The sequence below is a fragment of the Nycticebus coucang genome, chromosome 2, assembly GCF_027406575.1.
Source record: "Nycticebus coucang isolate mNycCou1 chromosome 2, mNycCou1.pri, whole genome shotgun sequence".
Lineage (NCBI taxonomy): Eukaryota > Metazoa > Chordata > Mammalia > Primates > Lorisidae > Nycticebus > Nycticebus coucang.
In genome coordinates this window covers 45,699,348-45,714,903 of record NC_069781.1, presented here as the reverse complement: position 1 = coordinate 45,714,903, position 15,556 = coordinate 45,699,348, and the positions used below count along the sequence as shown (strand labels likewise).

Sequence of the window (15,556 nt, the reverse complement as noted above, 5' to 3'; positions counted from 1 at the left end):
AGAACTAATAGAAAATGTGGTCGCTGGAAAAAAGCGCCACTTCTGTTCCTACCTATGTGGACACAGTATAGGATATTAATGGCTAGATCCACTAAGCCCACTGGAGCCCAGTTGGTCCTCAGTACTCCCTAAACCTCTCGATCCAACTGACCAAGAATCTGAAGCTGAGCTCCTTGCTGAACTGAAGTTTCATGAAGTGCCAGGTGTATTCACATAGTCAATACACATATACTAGGCCCTGTGCAGGAATGTCCACTGGGAATATGAGGTGAATCAGATGTCCCCTGCCTCTCTTTAATAAGAAAGAATGGGAGATAGTCACATGAGTAAGATAGGACCATGGAATATTACAGGTGCTGCCAGAATGAACATCTGTGCAGATGTGGGGCCCAAACTGGGGTGGCCCAAGGTACTGGGGGGAGAGCCCAAAAGAGGGAATAGAGAGACATGCACGGCAGAGGGAGCAGCGTGAGAAGAGGCTTGGAGGGACAAAAGCTCGCAGGTGGTTCTGTCTGACAGAGTGAAGGCGTAAATGGCCAGAGTGGAAGTGAGAGAGACAACAAATGCCCAGTCATGGAACAATTTGTATATCATATCAAGGAGTTTGATTTTCATCCTCAGGTCAATAGTGGTTGAATAATTTTAAATGATCAATCATAATTGAGCAGAAGGATGATATCTTTTGTATTTCAGAAAGATTACTCTGGAAGCAGAATGGAGGACAAATTGGAGGAGGTGAGCCCGGAGGCAGAGAGAAAACATGAGTAACAAAATGCAGAGGAGCTGATGGATGTGAGAGGTAGCAAGGAGGTGAATCAGTAATACCTAAGTCCTTGAATGCAAAAGAGAGAAAGAAGTTCAGGATGGGCTCGGCGCCTGTGGCTCAAGTGGCTAAGGCGCCAGCCACATACACCTGAGCTGGCGGGTTCCAATCCAGCCCAGGCCCGCCAAACAACAATGATGGCTGCAACCAAAAAATAGCCAGGCGTGTGGGTGGGTGCCTGTAATCCCAGCTACTTAGGAGGCGGAAGCAGGAGACTCACCTGAGCCCAGGAGTTGGAGGTTGCTGTGAGCTGTGATGCCACAGCACTCTACCCAGGGTGACAGCTTGAGATTCTGTCTCAAAAAAAAAAAAAAAAAGAAGTTCAAGATAATTCTGCCTAGCGCATAAGGATGACAGTGGTACTGTCTACCCATGTGGGGGAACTAGGAGGTAGGGCAACTATGGGCAGAGAGGAGATGGTAGGTTGACTTTTGGACATACTGAGCAAAGGTTCCACAGGATACTGAAGAGGAAGGAATATCCCTTTCACTATTTCTATCACTGCTCTGACCACGGAATTTTATAAATACCTGCTCGTGTGTCTTCTCCACCTCCCCACCACATGTGAACTGCAGGCTTCTTGAGCATAAGGCTCTAGGTATCATTCATCTCTGCAGACCCAGGAGCTGGCACAGTGACTGGTGCCTCATGGTAAGTGTCCACTGAACAGCAGCGTGGGTGCCCCCATGGAGGAATGACTTCAGCCCATTTCATCATCAAGTCCTCCTTGGAGTCAAATCCCAAAAGTAGATAAAAAGTAGACTCCCCTTAAAGAAGTCTCTTCTCACTGCCCCCATGTGTGGGGCCCTGCAACTCTGAACCAGGTATAATGGGCAGAATGGTCTTTAGTCGTGGGACATGGAGTGGGGTGGCTAAGAAGCCTAGGACAGGACAGGATGTGGAGCTGGCTGGGTCCAGACCAGCCTACCCCAGAGTAGATGGCCACACCCAGGTTGCTTACACAGGTATATTGGCAAGTGGGGGCGCTTGAGTCTGGAGGCAGGGTAGAGCAGGATGTGGGCTGGGGACTGGGGAAGGTGGTCCAGGGGCAAGCCATGTTGGCCAGGCCATCTGGTAGGCCCAAAGCCTCCATGAGATCAGCTCATTTATCTTAAGGCAAACAAGGTTGCTATTCCCTCCACCCATCAGTAGGACTAGTGACTCAGACCTGATGACTCCAGCATTGTCATCATTAGGGGGAGGCTGTATTCCTGGAAGTGCTGGGCATCAGTCTAAGCTTGAGCAGACAGCATGGAAGCTGTTGGGTGAGATGCTGTGGAGTATTGGCCCAGATAAGGTGCAAGTTTTAGGTCTTTACTTTGATCTAAGGCAGGAGATGGAGGAATTCCCCAGCTTCCTTGCCTGAGCCCAGTTTGGGGACATCTCTGTCCTAATTGTATTGATCCCAGAACCTGTGTAGGTGCCCAGTGTTTAGGCCTTGGCCTCTGCCCTAATTCCAGGAATCCCCACCCAAGCCCCTTCCTTGGAATCACAGTGGCTGCACACATCTCATCTCACACTAACAGGTTCTCACAGCTGCCCTGGGAGTACTGGTGAGCCCATTTCTCAGAGAACATGTCTAGGCCCAAAGGGGGAAAGACATGCACCCAAGAGGGTGGCTGGGCTGGGACTTTGGTACGACCTGGCCCTCCCCTCCTGCCACTCACTTCCTTGTTCACTCCATTAGCCACAACGGGCTCCCTGGCATTTACTTCTCTTGAGCCAGTTGCACTTGTCACCACCTTGGGACTTTGCACTTGCAGTTCTTCTGTTTGGCAGGCTCTTCCCCCAGATCTTTGCAGGACTTGTTCCTTCTCTATTCTTGTGTTACTGTGTAGAAGGGCAGCCTCCTCCCCTTTTCACTCCTAGCACCACTTGATTTTTCTCCTACATAATCTGTCAGGTATTTATTGTCATATTTCTTTGTTGTCTGTTACCTGACTAGAATGTAAGCTCCTTGAGATAGGGACTTTCTCTGTCTTAAATGTAGCTGAATCCCTGGCAACTGTAGAACAGTGCACAGAATATAGTAGGTACTTACTTGTTGACTGAGTGAACAACCCAGGTCACCTCACTCCTGGTCCAGAACTGTCCCCTGTATTATTCTTCATCCCAGATAAGAGGGAGAGGGAAAGAAGGGTTGGCTCAGGCTGGAGGAACACACCAGGCACTCTGACCTAGGCCATGCCACCTGGGGTCTCGTATGTGCCAGGGGCTCTCTTGGGCTCTCCCAGTTGTCCCAGGGACATGAAGAGATCAGTGGCAACAACAATTGCTTCCCCTTCAGAGCTTTTTCCCCAAAGTGGGTACCATCTCTGCCTTTGGGCCCACTGTCCTCCAACCCACCCTGGGATCTGTCAGTCAACATCTTTGAGCTCAAGACTGGCCACCAGGGACACAGGGATAAATGAAACATTGTCCTCATTCCTCAGAGAGCTTACAATTTAGTCTGCAAGGTGAATAAGCAAATACCACCAGAGTGCAGGGGCAAGCCTGGTAGAGGAGGTGGAAGGAGCCATGGGAGCGGGTGTTTGAATACGTCCAGATTGCTGAAGGGCAGTTAGGGAAGGTTTCATAAGAGAGGATGGGTGAACTGGTTTTAGTTTTTTGTTTTTTTTTTTGTAGAGACAGAGTCTCACTTTATGGCCCTCAGTAAAGTGCCATGGCATCACACAGCTCACAGGAACCTCCAACTCCTGGGCTTACGCGATTCTCTTGCCTCAGCCTCCCGAGTAGCTGGGACTACAGGCGCCCGCCACAACGCCCGGCTATTTTTTGGTTGCAATTCAGCCGGGCCAGGTTTGAACCCGCCACCCTCGGTATATGGGGCCGGCGCCTTACCGACTGAGCCACAGGCGCCGCCCCAGGTGAACTGGTTTTTATAGAATGGGAGTGGAGAGATAGAGAGACCTGGCATTGCCAGCAGAGAGAATAAATTGTGCAAAGGGTTCGGCAGAACTAAAGAAGTACAGGAGGCCAGGCGGTGGCTCACACCTATAATCCTAACCCTCTGGGAGGCTGAGGTGGGAAGAGTGCCTGAGCTTGGGAGTTCAAGACCATCCTGAACAAAAGTGAGACTCCATCTCTGTTAAAAGCATAAAAAACTAGAAGGCGTTGTGCTGGGCACCTGTAGTCCCAGCTACTTGGGAAGCTAAGGCAAGAAGATTGCTTGAGCCCAAAAGTTTGAGGTTGCTGTGAGCTATGATGCCACTGAGGGTGACAGTGTGAGACTGTCTCAAAAAATAAAAAAATAAAAAAGAAGTGTTGGTGCAGGGTTGGATGGGGCAGAAATGAAGCTGGAAAGGTGGGTTGGAATCAGATATGCAAGGGCCTTGAACACTGGGCTAAGGAGCCTGGCCTTCATCCTGTTGGCAGTGGGTACCCTTACAGCATTTTAAGCAGGGATGGCTTGGTTAGCTTTGCTCTTCAGGAAGTTTGCTGTGGCTGCTACATGCAGAGTGGTTTGGAATGGCAGGTGGAGATCAAGGGACATGAGTCAGGACACTACCAAGGTGGCCAGGTTGGAGGCAACAGAGTCTAGGACTGGGGGATGGTGGTAGGTGTGGAGGAGCAGGGATGGATTAGAGAGCTATTTAGGGACTGGGTGTGGAGTCTCATGCCTGTAATGCTAGCAAATGCTAGCACTGGGAGACTGAGGCAGGAGGGTCACTTGAGCTCAGGAGTTTGAGACCAGCCTGTAAGAATGAGACCCTATCACTATAAAAAATAGAAAAATTGGCCCATGCATGCCTATAGTCCTAGCTATGGGGGAAGCTGAAGCAGTAGGATTGCTTGAGCCCAGGAGCTTGAAGTTGCAGTGAGCCATGACAACACCATTGCACTCTAGCCAAGGCGACAGAGCAAGACCATGTCTAAAAAAAGAGCTATTTAGGATAGGAAGCAGAATGTACACACTCAGCAGGAAGGCACTACTGGAAGTTGTTAGAACATGGGTGGGGTGAGGGAGCAGAGACCAAGACTGATCTGGCCCCCACTGATCATTCTAGGACCCTCTCAGGTCACCCCCTGCTCCTTGACCTCTCCCTCCCTGAATGACTTCTCTGTTCTTTGGATGTGACAAGTTTCTTCCTGCCTCAGGGCCCTCACACATCTGTATCCTCTGTCTACAGTTCCAGTGGGTTATAGCCTGTCCTGCCTCTCACCCTCGGCCTTCTCTGGTCTCCCAGGTGGAACATTCACAGCACTGAGCACGTCTCATTCATAGTGATGATACCATTCTGCTGCTCGTTTAGTACCTGTTGCCCCACTTAACCACAGGCTCATGAGGACTAGAACTGTGTCTGACTTACTCCCTGCCATAGCCAAGCACTCAGCATGGGCCACGGCACTGAGCTGCTCGTCAAACTGTTATTGAATGTATGGACAAATTATGAATTAAAGAATGAGGTTTACCAGAATGCACTGACACCCATGGTGGTGCTGTCCAACAGCATTTGGATATAGGAGTTAAGCTCACATTTTGATGGAAGGACAGATTAGGAAGTTTGTAACTGTGAGTGAATCTAGGAGGTGTTTGTTTAAGGAAAGAGACCTTGGGTGGGGTCAGAGTGGTAGGGCTCTGCACTCCACTGGCTGCCATGATGCTGCTTTGTACTCTGAGGGATGCATAATTCAAACTTCCTGGTCCTTTGCAGCAGCTAGAATCATCAACAGCCATTTCCTGCCACAAAGAAGACAAACCCTTTTGCTCCCCTCTGCCCATTTCTCACTCTAACCTGGCACCTGACAAAAATGAAGAGAGGCCCGTGAGCTTCGTCATGTGCAAGGTAGGAGGCCAGAGACAAAGCTGGAGAGGGCTGAACCTGCTCAGCCTAGAGGTGCTCACCTGAGCTTCATGCAGGTAGAGGAGGCCAGAGACAAAGCTGGGACCCCAAGGAGTCTCAGGAAAGCAGATCTCTCATGTGAAGAACTCTCTTTGTTCAAAGCCATTAACAATGAAATTGGCAGGTAGTCTTGAACTCTTGGCCTTACCTGATTTTCCTGCCTCAGCCTCCCAAAGTGCTAGGATTATAGTCCTGGCGCAGTGGCTCATGCCAGTAATCCTAGCACTCTGGGAGGCTGAGGCGGGTGGATTGCTTGAGCTCACAAGTTCAAGGCCAGACTGAGCAAAAGCGAGACCCCGTCTCTACTAAAATAGGAAAACTGAGGCAAGAGGATCTCTTGAGCTCGAGTCAGAGGTTGCTGTGAGCTATTGACGCCACAGCACTCTACTGAGGGTGACAGCGAGACTGTCTCAAAAAAAAAAAAAAGTAAATAAACAATAAAAAAATAAATATTTTTGAGTAAAGTTCAGCATCTGTATTTTTTTTATCTTTGTAAAAAAGTTTTCATATTAACATGAAGTTAAAAAAGTTCGAGTTGTAGTTGTGTCCTTCACTCAGTAAATGTGCCACGCCGTGCAATGTACCTGTTGAGTGGGAACTTACCCACCTCCTTTCCCCACTCCTCCCTACTTGAATTTAATTGAGTATTTCTCTCATGTAGGCCTGTAGTTAATCTACTAGTTTCAATTTAGCACTGAGTACATGTGAGCATCTGTATTTTAAAAATTTTCCAAAGAAAATTTAACCTACAGATGGAGCTGAAAATCACTTATCTAAATTAATTAAGGAAATACATTTAGGCCAGGCACGGTGGCTCATGTCTGTAATCCTAGCACTGTAATCCTATCACCCTGGGAGGCCAAGGTGGGTGGACTGTCTGAGCTCATGAGTTCAAGACTAGCCTGAGCCAGAGAGAGACCTCATCTCTAAAACATAGCCAGGCATTGTGGCAGGCGCCTGTAGTCCCAGCTACTTGGGAGGCTGAGGTAAAAGGATCACTTCAGCCCAAGAGTTTGAGATTACTCACAAAAAAAAGTAAATAAAATTTCTTTTTACAAATCAGAAATTCTTTGAATATAGATAACAAAATTATTCATTCATAAATATTGTATGAGTATAGGGAAATTTTAGATGTCAATTTTTCTTCAAAAGAATCTTGTCAATATCCAGGTGTTGTGGCAGGCACCTGTAGTCCCAGCCACTCGGGAGGCTGAGGCAAGAGAATCGCCTAAGCCTAGGAGCTGGAGGTTGCTGTGAGCTGTGCGACACCACAGCACTCTACTGAGTATGATAAAGTGAGACTCTATCCTCTATAGAAAAAAAAAAAGAAAGAATCTTGTCTATATTTAATATGCTAAAATGCAAATAAAGAAATAATACCTGCAAAGCACGAGGGCATCTTCCTTTAATATTTTTTATTTTGCCTTTTTTTTGTCTGTTTGTTGCATTTACTTTATGGTACAAAAAAATGAATGAAAGTATCATTTCTACTTACATTCATGCCTCACTTTCATACTCTGCAAAATGTTTTCCCATCTGCTGTCACCACCCAAGTCCTCACAGCAACCCCAGGAGGAAGCAGAGCCAGAATCATCATCTCTATTTCATGTATGGGTTATCTGATGAAGAGCAGCTTTTCTGAGTTCCCAAAGAGGGTTGGTGGAGACATTGGCAAAGGGAACCTGGCCCTAGCCCCTTCCTCTGCCTCCTGCCACCTTCCAGTGGTTGTTTTTTTCTTTCCCTCTCTCTCTACCTTGGCCTTTCTCTCTTTCTCTCTCTCAGTTTTTCTCTTGCTACTTTGACTTTCCTCTCCCTATTCCAGCCCTCAGACTGGAATCAACTTTGCAAGTTGTTCAAGATTTTTCTCACCTTAGACATCTGCCAGCTCCATACCCATAGCCCCATCTCACCAGGAGTTCAGCATCTCTGCCTGGAGCAAGCACTTTCCAGAAGCCAGAGGACAGAGATTAACTCTGGCCTCTCCATCTGGCCCCAGATAAGAGTGTGGATCAGCTTTATAAACAGGTCCCATCATTTCCCCAACCCAGGCCCCAGCTAGCTCAGGCTATACCATCAGGCTCAGCATGGCTGTCAGCCAGTGGGTGATTGCCCTGGCCTTGGCTGCTCTCCTTGTTGTAGACAGGAGTGAGTGGGAAGAACCTGGATTTTCTGTGCCTTGGTGACCTTCTCTGTTCATTGGTGAGCTTGAGGGTGGAGGTAGAAGTAGAGCCTGGACCACCCCGTGAGGCCTCAGCTGTCTGCATACACCTTCATTCTGCCTGTGCACCTGCCACTGTGGTGGGGAAAGTCCTGGGCTGGGAGAAAAGAAACTTGGGTCCCAATCCTGATTCTAGCCTAGAATGGCCAAAGTCCCCTCTCTTCTTGGGGCCTGAGTTTCTCTAGCTGTGAAGTAGGAATTGTTCCAGTTGAAAGCTGCACTGAGCAACTAGTGGGCTGGAGCTTGGGGAGGCAAAAGGGAGATGTGGGTCCCAGCCGTTAGGGGAGACAGACAAGTATGCTGGCTGCAGGATGGAGGGTGCTAACAGAGTCCTGGTCCTCTGAGCTCCTGTTTTGATGTGACAGGCTGTGGTTTGGGACTGAGGCTTGTGAACATGTGAGAGCCCCTTTCTGAAGCCCTAGCCTGGGGATGGATACATAGACCTGTGGTAGGGCCTCCTCAGGGCCTAGGGCACCTCTGCAGTCTCACAGCTATTTTGCCAGATACTTTCCTGAAACTTTAAGACATAACAATGTTCAAGTTGGTGGAAGGGGGAGCAAAGCAGGGGCAAGAGAGGAGGAGGGAGATTGATGTACTTCTACTTAATGGGCACAACAGGCTCAGCGCCTGTAGTTCAAGCAGCTAGAGCGCCAGCCACATACACCAGAGCTGGAGGGTTCGAATCCAGGTGGGGCCTGCCAAACAACGACAACTATAACCAAAAAATAGTTGGATGTTGTGGCAGGCGCTAGTAGTCCCACCTACTTGGGAGGCTGAGGCAAAAGAACTGCTTAAGCCCAAGAGTTTGAGGTTGCCGTGAGCTGTGATGACACAGCACTCTACCCAGGGCGACAGCTTGAAAATCTGTCTCAAATAATAATAATATTAATAATAATAAAGGGCACAACATAAGGATATATGGCACACCTCTTGGGTGCAGGACACAACTACAAGAGGAACTCTACCTAACAAATGCAAACATAGTAACGTAGTTGTTTATATCCTCACATTAACCTGAAATTTAAAAAGAAAATCAATAACCAAAACAGAAAAAGAATTGTCTTGATGGAGCTTAAATCCAGTGGGTTAGGGGAGGAGAAAGACAATAAATGAGACAGGGACGATGTATGTTACACAGTATATTAGGTGATGATTAAGGGCTCAGGAGTGGTAGGGATTGGGAGTGGGTTACAATTCCAAATTAGAGCAAGTCTCCCTGAGAGGCTGATATTTGAGTAAATCTTTGAAGAAGGTGAGGGAGTGAGCTTTGTGGCTATTTGGGAGAAGAGGTTTTCAAGTAGAGGGAACAGCCAATGCAAAGGCCCTGAGGTGGGAGCATTCCTAGAGTGTTAAAGTACTGCAAGGCCAATGTGGCTGGGGGGCCTTGGACAGAGAGACAGGAAACATGAGAGAGGTAACTGGGAACTATACTGGGTATAGTGGACCAACGTGAGAATGCGGTCTTTCCTCTGAGTGAAATGGGAGGCACTGAAGGGTGCTGAACAGTGAGTTATATCTTTAAGGAGTGCTCTGGCTGATAGGGAGCAGAGGTAAAGGAAGCCCAAGGAGCTCAGGTCCAGAGGGAGGCAGGGTGAAAGAAGCCTAAATCCAGGTCTGCTCAGGAAACTGTGGGGGACATCAGGGAAAGTTTCACTGGGAGGCAGCATCTGAGCTTGGAAAGGAGTGTGTGATCTAATAGGAGAACAGGGATGAGGTCATTTCAGGCAGGGGGCACCCCATGAGCCAAAGCAGAATATTCCAGGAACAGTGAGCAGAGAGGAACAGCTGGGGCTTATGGACATTAGAGGTGTACTGGAAAGTGAGCCCAAGGACCAGGTTTAAGGTCAGCTCATGCAGTGCCTTAAATATAAGACTAAGGAGCTCAAGTCCATAGGGAGGTTTAGTGATCACAAGAGGGGAGCAATGGAAGGGGTTATATATATATTTTTTCAATGCTTTTCTTTTCCCCAACAGTTATATATCATGTAATTCACAAATCTTATCACTCAGTGAATCTTATCAATGAGTTTTGTGTAATCCAAAACCCTACAAAGATACAGAACATTCCATTGCCCCAGAAATTTCCCTCACATTACTCAATCTCCACCCCACTGCACCCCCTAGGGGCAAGCACTACTCTATTTTTTTTCTTTTTCTTTCTTATTTATTTATTTATTTAGAAACAGGGTCTCACTCTTGCTCAAGCTGGTCTCTAAGTCCTGAGCTCAAGCAGTCCACCTGCCTTGGCCTTCCAGAATGCTAGGATTATAGACGTGAGCCACAGCACCTGGCCATCTTTTTTTCACCATAGATTAGTTGGCCTGTTCTAGAATTTCCCAGCATGTAGTCTTTCCTGCTTAGTCTTTTGCTCAGTAAAATATTTTTGAGATTTAGCCATGTTGTGTGAATCAATTACTTGTCATTTTTATTGCTAAGTAGTACCCATTATATTTCTTATTCATCCTCCTGTTGAAGGACATTTGGGTCACTTTTACTTTTGGCAATTATGACATGGAATGGTTTTGTTTTTTTGACAGAGTCTCACTTTGTCGCCCTTGGTAGAGTGCTGCAGTGTCATAGCTCGCAGCAACTCACAGCAACCTCAAACTCTTGGGCTCAAGCAATGCTCTCTTTTTTTTTTTTGTAGAGACAGAGTCTCACTGTACCACCCTCAGGTAGAGTGCCATGACGTCACATGGCTCACAGCAACCTCTAACTCTTGGGCTTATGCGATTCTCTTGCCTCAGCCTCCCAAGCAGCTGGGACTACAGGTGCCCGCCACAACGCCTGGCTAAGCAATGCTCTTGTCTCAGCCTCACAAGTAGCTGGGACTATAGGCACCTGCCACAATGCCCCGACTATTTTTTAGAGACAGGGACTGGTCTCGAACTCCTGAACTCAAGCTATCCACCCACCTCAGCCTCCCAGAGTGCTAGGATTACAGGTGTGAACTGCCCAGCCTACATGGAAGGTTTTTAAGCAGTGCAGTGACAAGTGACAAGTCCAGATTTACATTTCAATCCCCCAAGGCCAGGCTTAAACCACACCAGAGGTGACAGTCTGGGTTCCCTTCTTCCTCTCTGCCTTAGAAGTCTCTTGTGACAGCATCTCCAGAAGCTAAAACCACATTGCCTTGCCTACCTCCAGTGATGGTGGACTCTACTTCTGGAGACAGCCTCCGACATTGTGGCATAGTTCCCACTAAGAAAATTGTGCCTCAGATGCAACCCTGAGAAAATTGTGCCTCAGATGGAACCCAAGTTTCCACGCAGCCCCTTCATACTGATGAGCTCTGTTCTGTGGGATGGAGACAAGCAGTGCTTCCCTCCCTCAGCCCGACGACAGCCCTTCAGAGATCTCAGAAAGCATCCTGCTCTGACGGCACCTGTGTGGCTCAAGGAGTAGGGCGCCGACCCCATACACCAGGGGTGGTGGGTTCAAGCCCAACCCCAGCCAAAACTGCAAAAAAAGAGAGAAAGCATGCTGCTCTTCTCTAAGTTACTTAGACACCCTTCCTTCCACCTGTGCCATTAGGCATGGCAATCAGCTCCCTCATCTGCCCATTGCACTTGCCAGTCACATCACAGTTTGCTTACATCCTATACGCAGTTCAGCAAGACTTTGAGGGGAACAACTGTGTGTGTGAAGCCCTGAATAATGACAGACCTGTGTGAAAATCTTAGCTCTGCCTTAATGAACGGCACTGCCTTACCTCTTTGAGTTTCTGTCATAGCTCAGTCAAATGTCCGAGGAAACAGTCTCTGAGATCTGCATGCAGCTTACTGGGGAGTGGTCTTGGGAGTGCCACCCACAAAGGGTGAGGGAAGCAGACCCAGATGCTGATATAGTGCAACAGAGGCTTCAGGGGATCCTATAGGGAGCTTTGGAGCTGGGCTGGCCCTATAGCATTGTTCTAAGTTGAGACTAGGTGGTCAGGGCCTTTGTACTCTAATCAACCTGTCAATGGATATGGGCTGGTCCAGGCAGCTCCATTCTCTCAAGGTAATTCCTAGGGAAGTTCTTGCTGGCCAATCCTCCTGACAGCTGGGGAAATTAGTGCCTCAGTCCTCAGGAAGGCTCTGGGTAGTGGACCACAGTACCCACCTCTGCCTCTTTCTTCCCTCTGCTTCACAGTGGTAAGAGAGGTATGAAAACTAGTTAAAATCATGTATTCTCAATGCCTGGCATATAATAACTGAATTTTTTTATTGTATAGGACATAATTCCAGTGGTATATAGCTAGTGAGGAATGGGCTAGAACTGTGCTCTCCCTAATTCTTTGTCTCTGTTCATGTAACCTAAGACCACATCAGCTTTCTGACAGCCCCATTGTCTGGAGGATACCTTTCCTTGAAGAATTCCAGGTTAGGTAATGGCTGGGCCAAGCCTCCTGAAGCAGCTGTCCTCAGACCCCTGGAGCCTAGAGCTGAGTCATCTAATTCTTGCCTTTTTTTCCCTTTTCTTTTGTCTTTCAGAAATGTCAATGTTTGCAGGAAAGCTGACTTTCTCAAGAATGGTAAGGCAGTGATAGCTATTCTGGCCTAACCTCTGTAGAGAGGAGTCTTCTCATCCATGTTGAGTAACCAGTGCTGATTATTCTTCTCCATGCCCCTGGTCAGACACCTTCAATGGCTCCAAGGTGGCCAGGGTGGCACCCTGCCTGTTCCCCAGATTAGCCCCTTCAATAGGCCCAGCCTTCTCACCACAGTCTGGAGCCTGGCCTCAAAGCCCTTGAGTCTGACCCTGCCTGGTCCCCAAGGCACCTTCCATCAGTGTGATCTCCCCAGGCAGGCTCAGCAGGACAGGGCATGCTCTCTGCTAGTGTGGTGCAGACAGGCTGTGGGGTTCAGGCCAAAGAGGTGACTCTGGCACACTGAATGGATCAGTGGAGTGTGACAGCCTCCCCCAACCCCATTCTATCATTTATTCCTGCTCAAACACCAATTTGTCCCTAAACCTCGAGTCTACCTTGGCCCTAGGTCTGCATCCCAAGGCAGCAGTGCCAGCATCCTCAAGGCCCTCCACTCACCCTTTCACATAGGTAAACGAAGAGGCTCGGGACAAGCTTCCCACACAGCAGCCTCATCTTTCCCTCAGTCCATCAAAATCCAGATTACTGGGTGCCAAAGAGCCAAATACTTTATTGTCGGTGTCCCTTTGTGGATATCACTTATCAGGGTGCAGGACTGGTTGGTTTCCAGCCCTGGTTTATCTAGGTTCTGGACCTGGACCACTGAGCTACCTTGCTTGAGAACAATTGCTCTTAGGTGCCTGAGGGCTATTTGCTTCAGCAGAAGGGAGAGAGAGAGAGAGATAGTCTTTGAGGGTGACGTAGTCTTAGAAGAATAGACCTTTAGCAGTCTATAGCAAAGCTTTGTAAGCTTCCGCAGAGAGACACTGTGCTGGTGTTCTGCAGGCAGGAGAGGAGACAGAGTCAGAGTAAGCGGGTCCTTAATAGAATGCGCACGCTCCCGACTGCCTTCTCCCCAGCCTAATATAAGGCTGATCTCATGCCTCTCAACACCACAGGTGTAGAGACTGCCAATTCACTAACACTCTCATCTCGTGAGCACTCTCATGCTTGTTAGGAGAGCTAAATCCCTTCTCATGCCCTTTTCACCAAGGTGTTCCATCATTGAGCTACTGGTGTTACTTATAACTCTTACTCCTCCTAGCCATAGACTATACGAGCTGCTACACTTTATATACATTATTTCAATTCGTCCCACCTGAGAGGAACACTATTATTATTTACAATTTTTACAGGTGAGGAAACTGAGGCACAGAGAGTGGAAACAGCTCGTCTAAGGTTACAGAGCTGATCAGTGGCAGAATTCAGGCTCTAAGTCCACCCCCAACCTCAGCTTGCGTGGATGGGCCCCATCTCTGGTGCATGCAAGTCTGAAAAAGCAAGATTTGATCCACTTCTTCCTTCACACATGCTTGGCCTAAGGAATCCCCTGACCGTTACCTGTAAAAGAATGAACACAAGCATAATTCAGAGAAGGGACCTGGATCCATGCAGAAAGCTAGAGCTGGTGGGGGTAGGGAGAGGTGATAGAAACTCTGGGTTCTTTTCCTCATTCTGCCCTTGACTAGGTAACCTCCTTTGTTCTTAAATTTCTCCAGCCAATAATTATTTATTGAGTACTTACTATACGAAGCCTCACAGACCTCCTTGAACACACTTTAAGGGGGAAGCCAGGCTGATGGTCAGCCAATTACAGCACAGAAAGCTCAAGGCTCAGATGGGCCCACAAGGTGTCAGGGGAGCAGGGAACGGGCGAGGACAGGGAAGACTGCCTGGAGAAGGTAATATTTAAGCTCATCCCTCAGGGATAAGCAGAAATAAGCTAGGAAAAAGAAATTAGTAAAAAAAAAAAAGAAATTGGGGTGGCGCCTGTGGCTCAAAGGAGTAGGGCACCGGTCCCATATATCAGAGGTGGCGGGTTCAAACCCAGCCCTGGCCAAAAACTGCAAAAAAAAAAAAAAAAAAAAAGAAATTAGGGAAGATAATTCCAGGTAGAAGAGAGTTTGGAAAGGTCTAAAAGGGAAAGAACGTTTGTATCTGAGGAAATATAAAAAGATATTCTAGAGTAGCGGTTCTCAACCTGTGGGTCACGACCCCCTTTCACAGGGGTTGCCTAAATACATCCTGCATATCAGATATTTACATTACGATTCATAACAGTAGCAAAATTACAGTTATGAAGTAGAATGAAAATAATTTTATGGGTGGTGCCTGTGGCTCAAGGAGTAGGGCGCCGGTCCCATATGCCGGAGGTGGCGGGTTCAAACCCAGACCTGGCCAAAAACCACAAAAAAAAAAAAAAAAAAAAGAAAATAATTTTATGGTTGGGGGTCACCACAACAAGAGGAGCTGTATTAAAGGGTCGCAGCATTAGGAAGGTTGAGAACCACTGGTCTAGAGGATAAAATTTAAGGTAGAATGGGGGAGGTAAAATGAGACATGAGTCAGAGAGGTAAACTGGATTGGAATGTGGCCTTGGTATATCAGGTCACCTATTTGCTGTTAGTTTCTTCACGAGTAAAACCTCAGAGTTAGTATAAGAGGTAACTGAGACCATGGACAAGAAGAAAAGTCCTTGGGATGTGAAATAAAGTTTGTATTTGAGTGGCTCGGCACCCATAGCACAGTAGTTACAGCGCCAGCCACATACACCGAAGGTGGCGGGATTCGAACGCGGCCTGAGCCAGCTAAACAACAGTGACAACTGCAACAAAAAATAGCCAGGCATTGTGGCGGGTGCCCATAGTCCCAGCTACTTAAGAGGCTGAGGTGAGAGAATTGCTTAAGCCCAAGAGTTTGAGGTTGCTGTGAGCTGTGACGCCATGGTACTCTACCGAGGGTGACATAGAGAGACTCTGTCTCAAAAAAAAAAAGAAGTTTGTATTTGAGGAAATATAAGGAGCAACAAGACATCATCCTGAGCGGAGTCTGTGGCTCAGTGAGTAGGGCGCTGGCCCCATATACCGAGAGTGGCGGGTTCAAACCCAGCCCAGGCCTAACGGCAACAAAAAAATAGCCAGGCATTGTGGCAGATGCCTGTGGTCCCAGCTACATGGGAGGCTGAGGCAAGAAAATCGCCTAAGTCCAGAACTGGAGGTTGCTGTGAGCTGTGTGACGCCATGGCACTCTACCGAGGGTGA

At 47.9% G+C, this 15,556-nt stretch overlaps 1 protein-coding gene across 2 annotated transcripts in view; it reads right to left on the bottom strand.

Moving 5' to 3' along the window:
- BAG1 (BAG cochaperone 1) overlaps positions 1-15,556 on the bottom strand; it is a 44,244-nt gene that overhangs the window by 7,339 nt on the left and 21,349 nt on the right. The window contains exon 7 of one of the 2 annotated variants that reach the window (XM_053570716.1): positions 10,339-13,856. The exons of the other annotated variant lie outside the window; for it this stretch is intronic. Within the exon in view, the coding sequence (XP_053426691.1) occupies positions 13,746-13,856 (111 nt within the window). The 3' untranslated portion in view covers positions 10,339-13,745. Of the gene's footprint in view, positions 1-10,338; positions 13,857-15,556 lie in introns of those variants that run through there. 2 annotated transcript variants of the gene reach the window in all.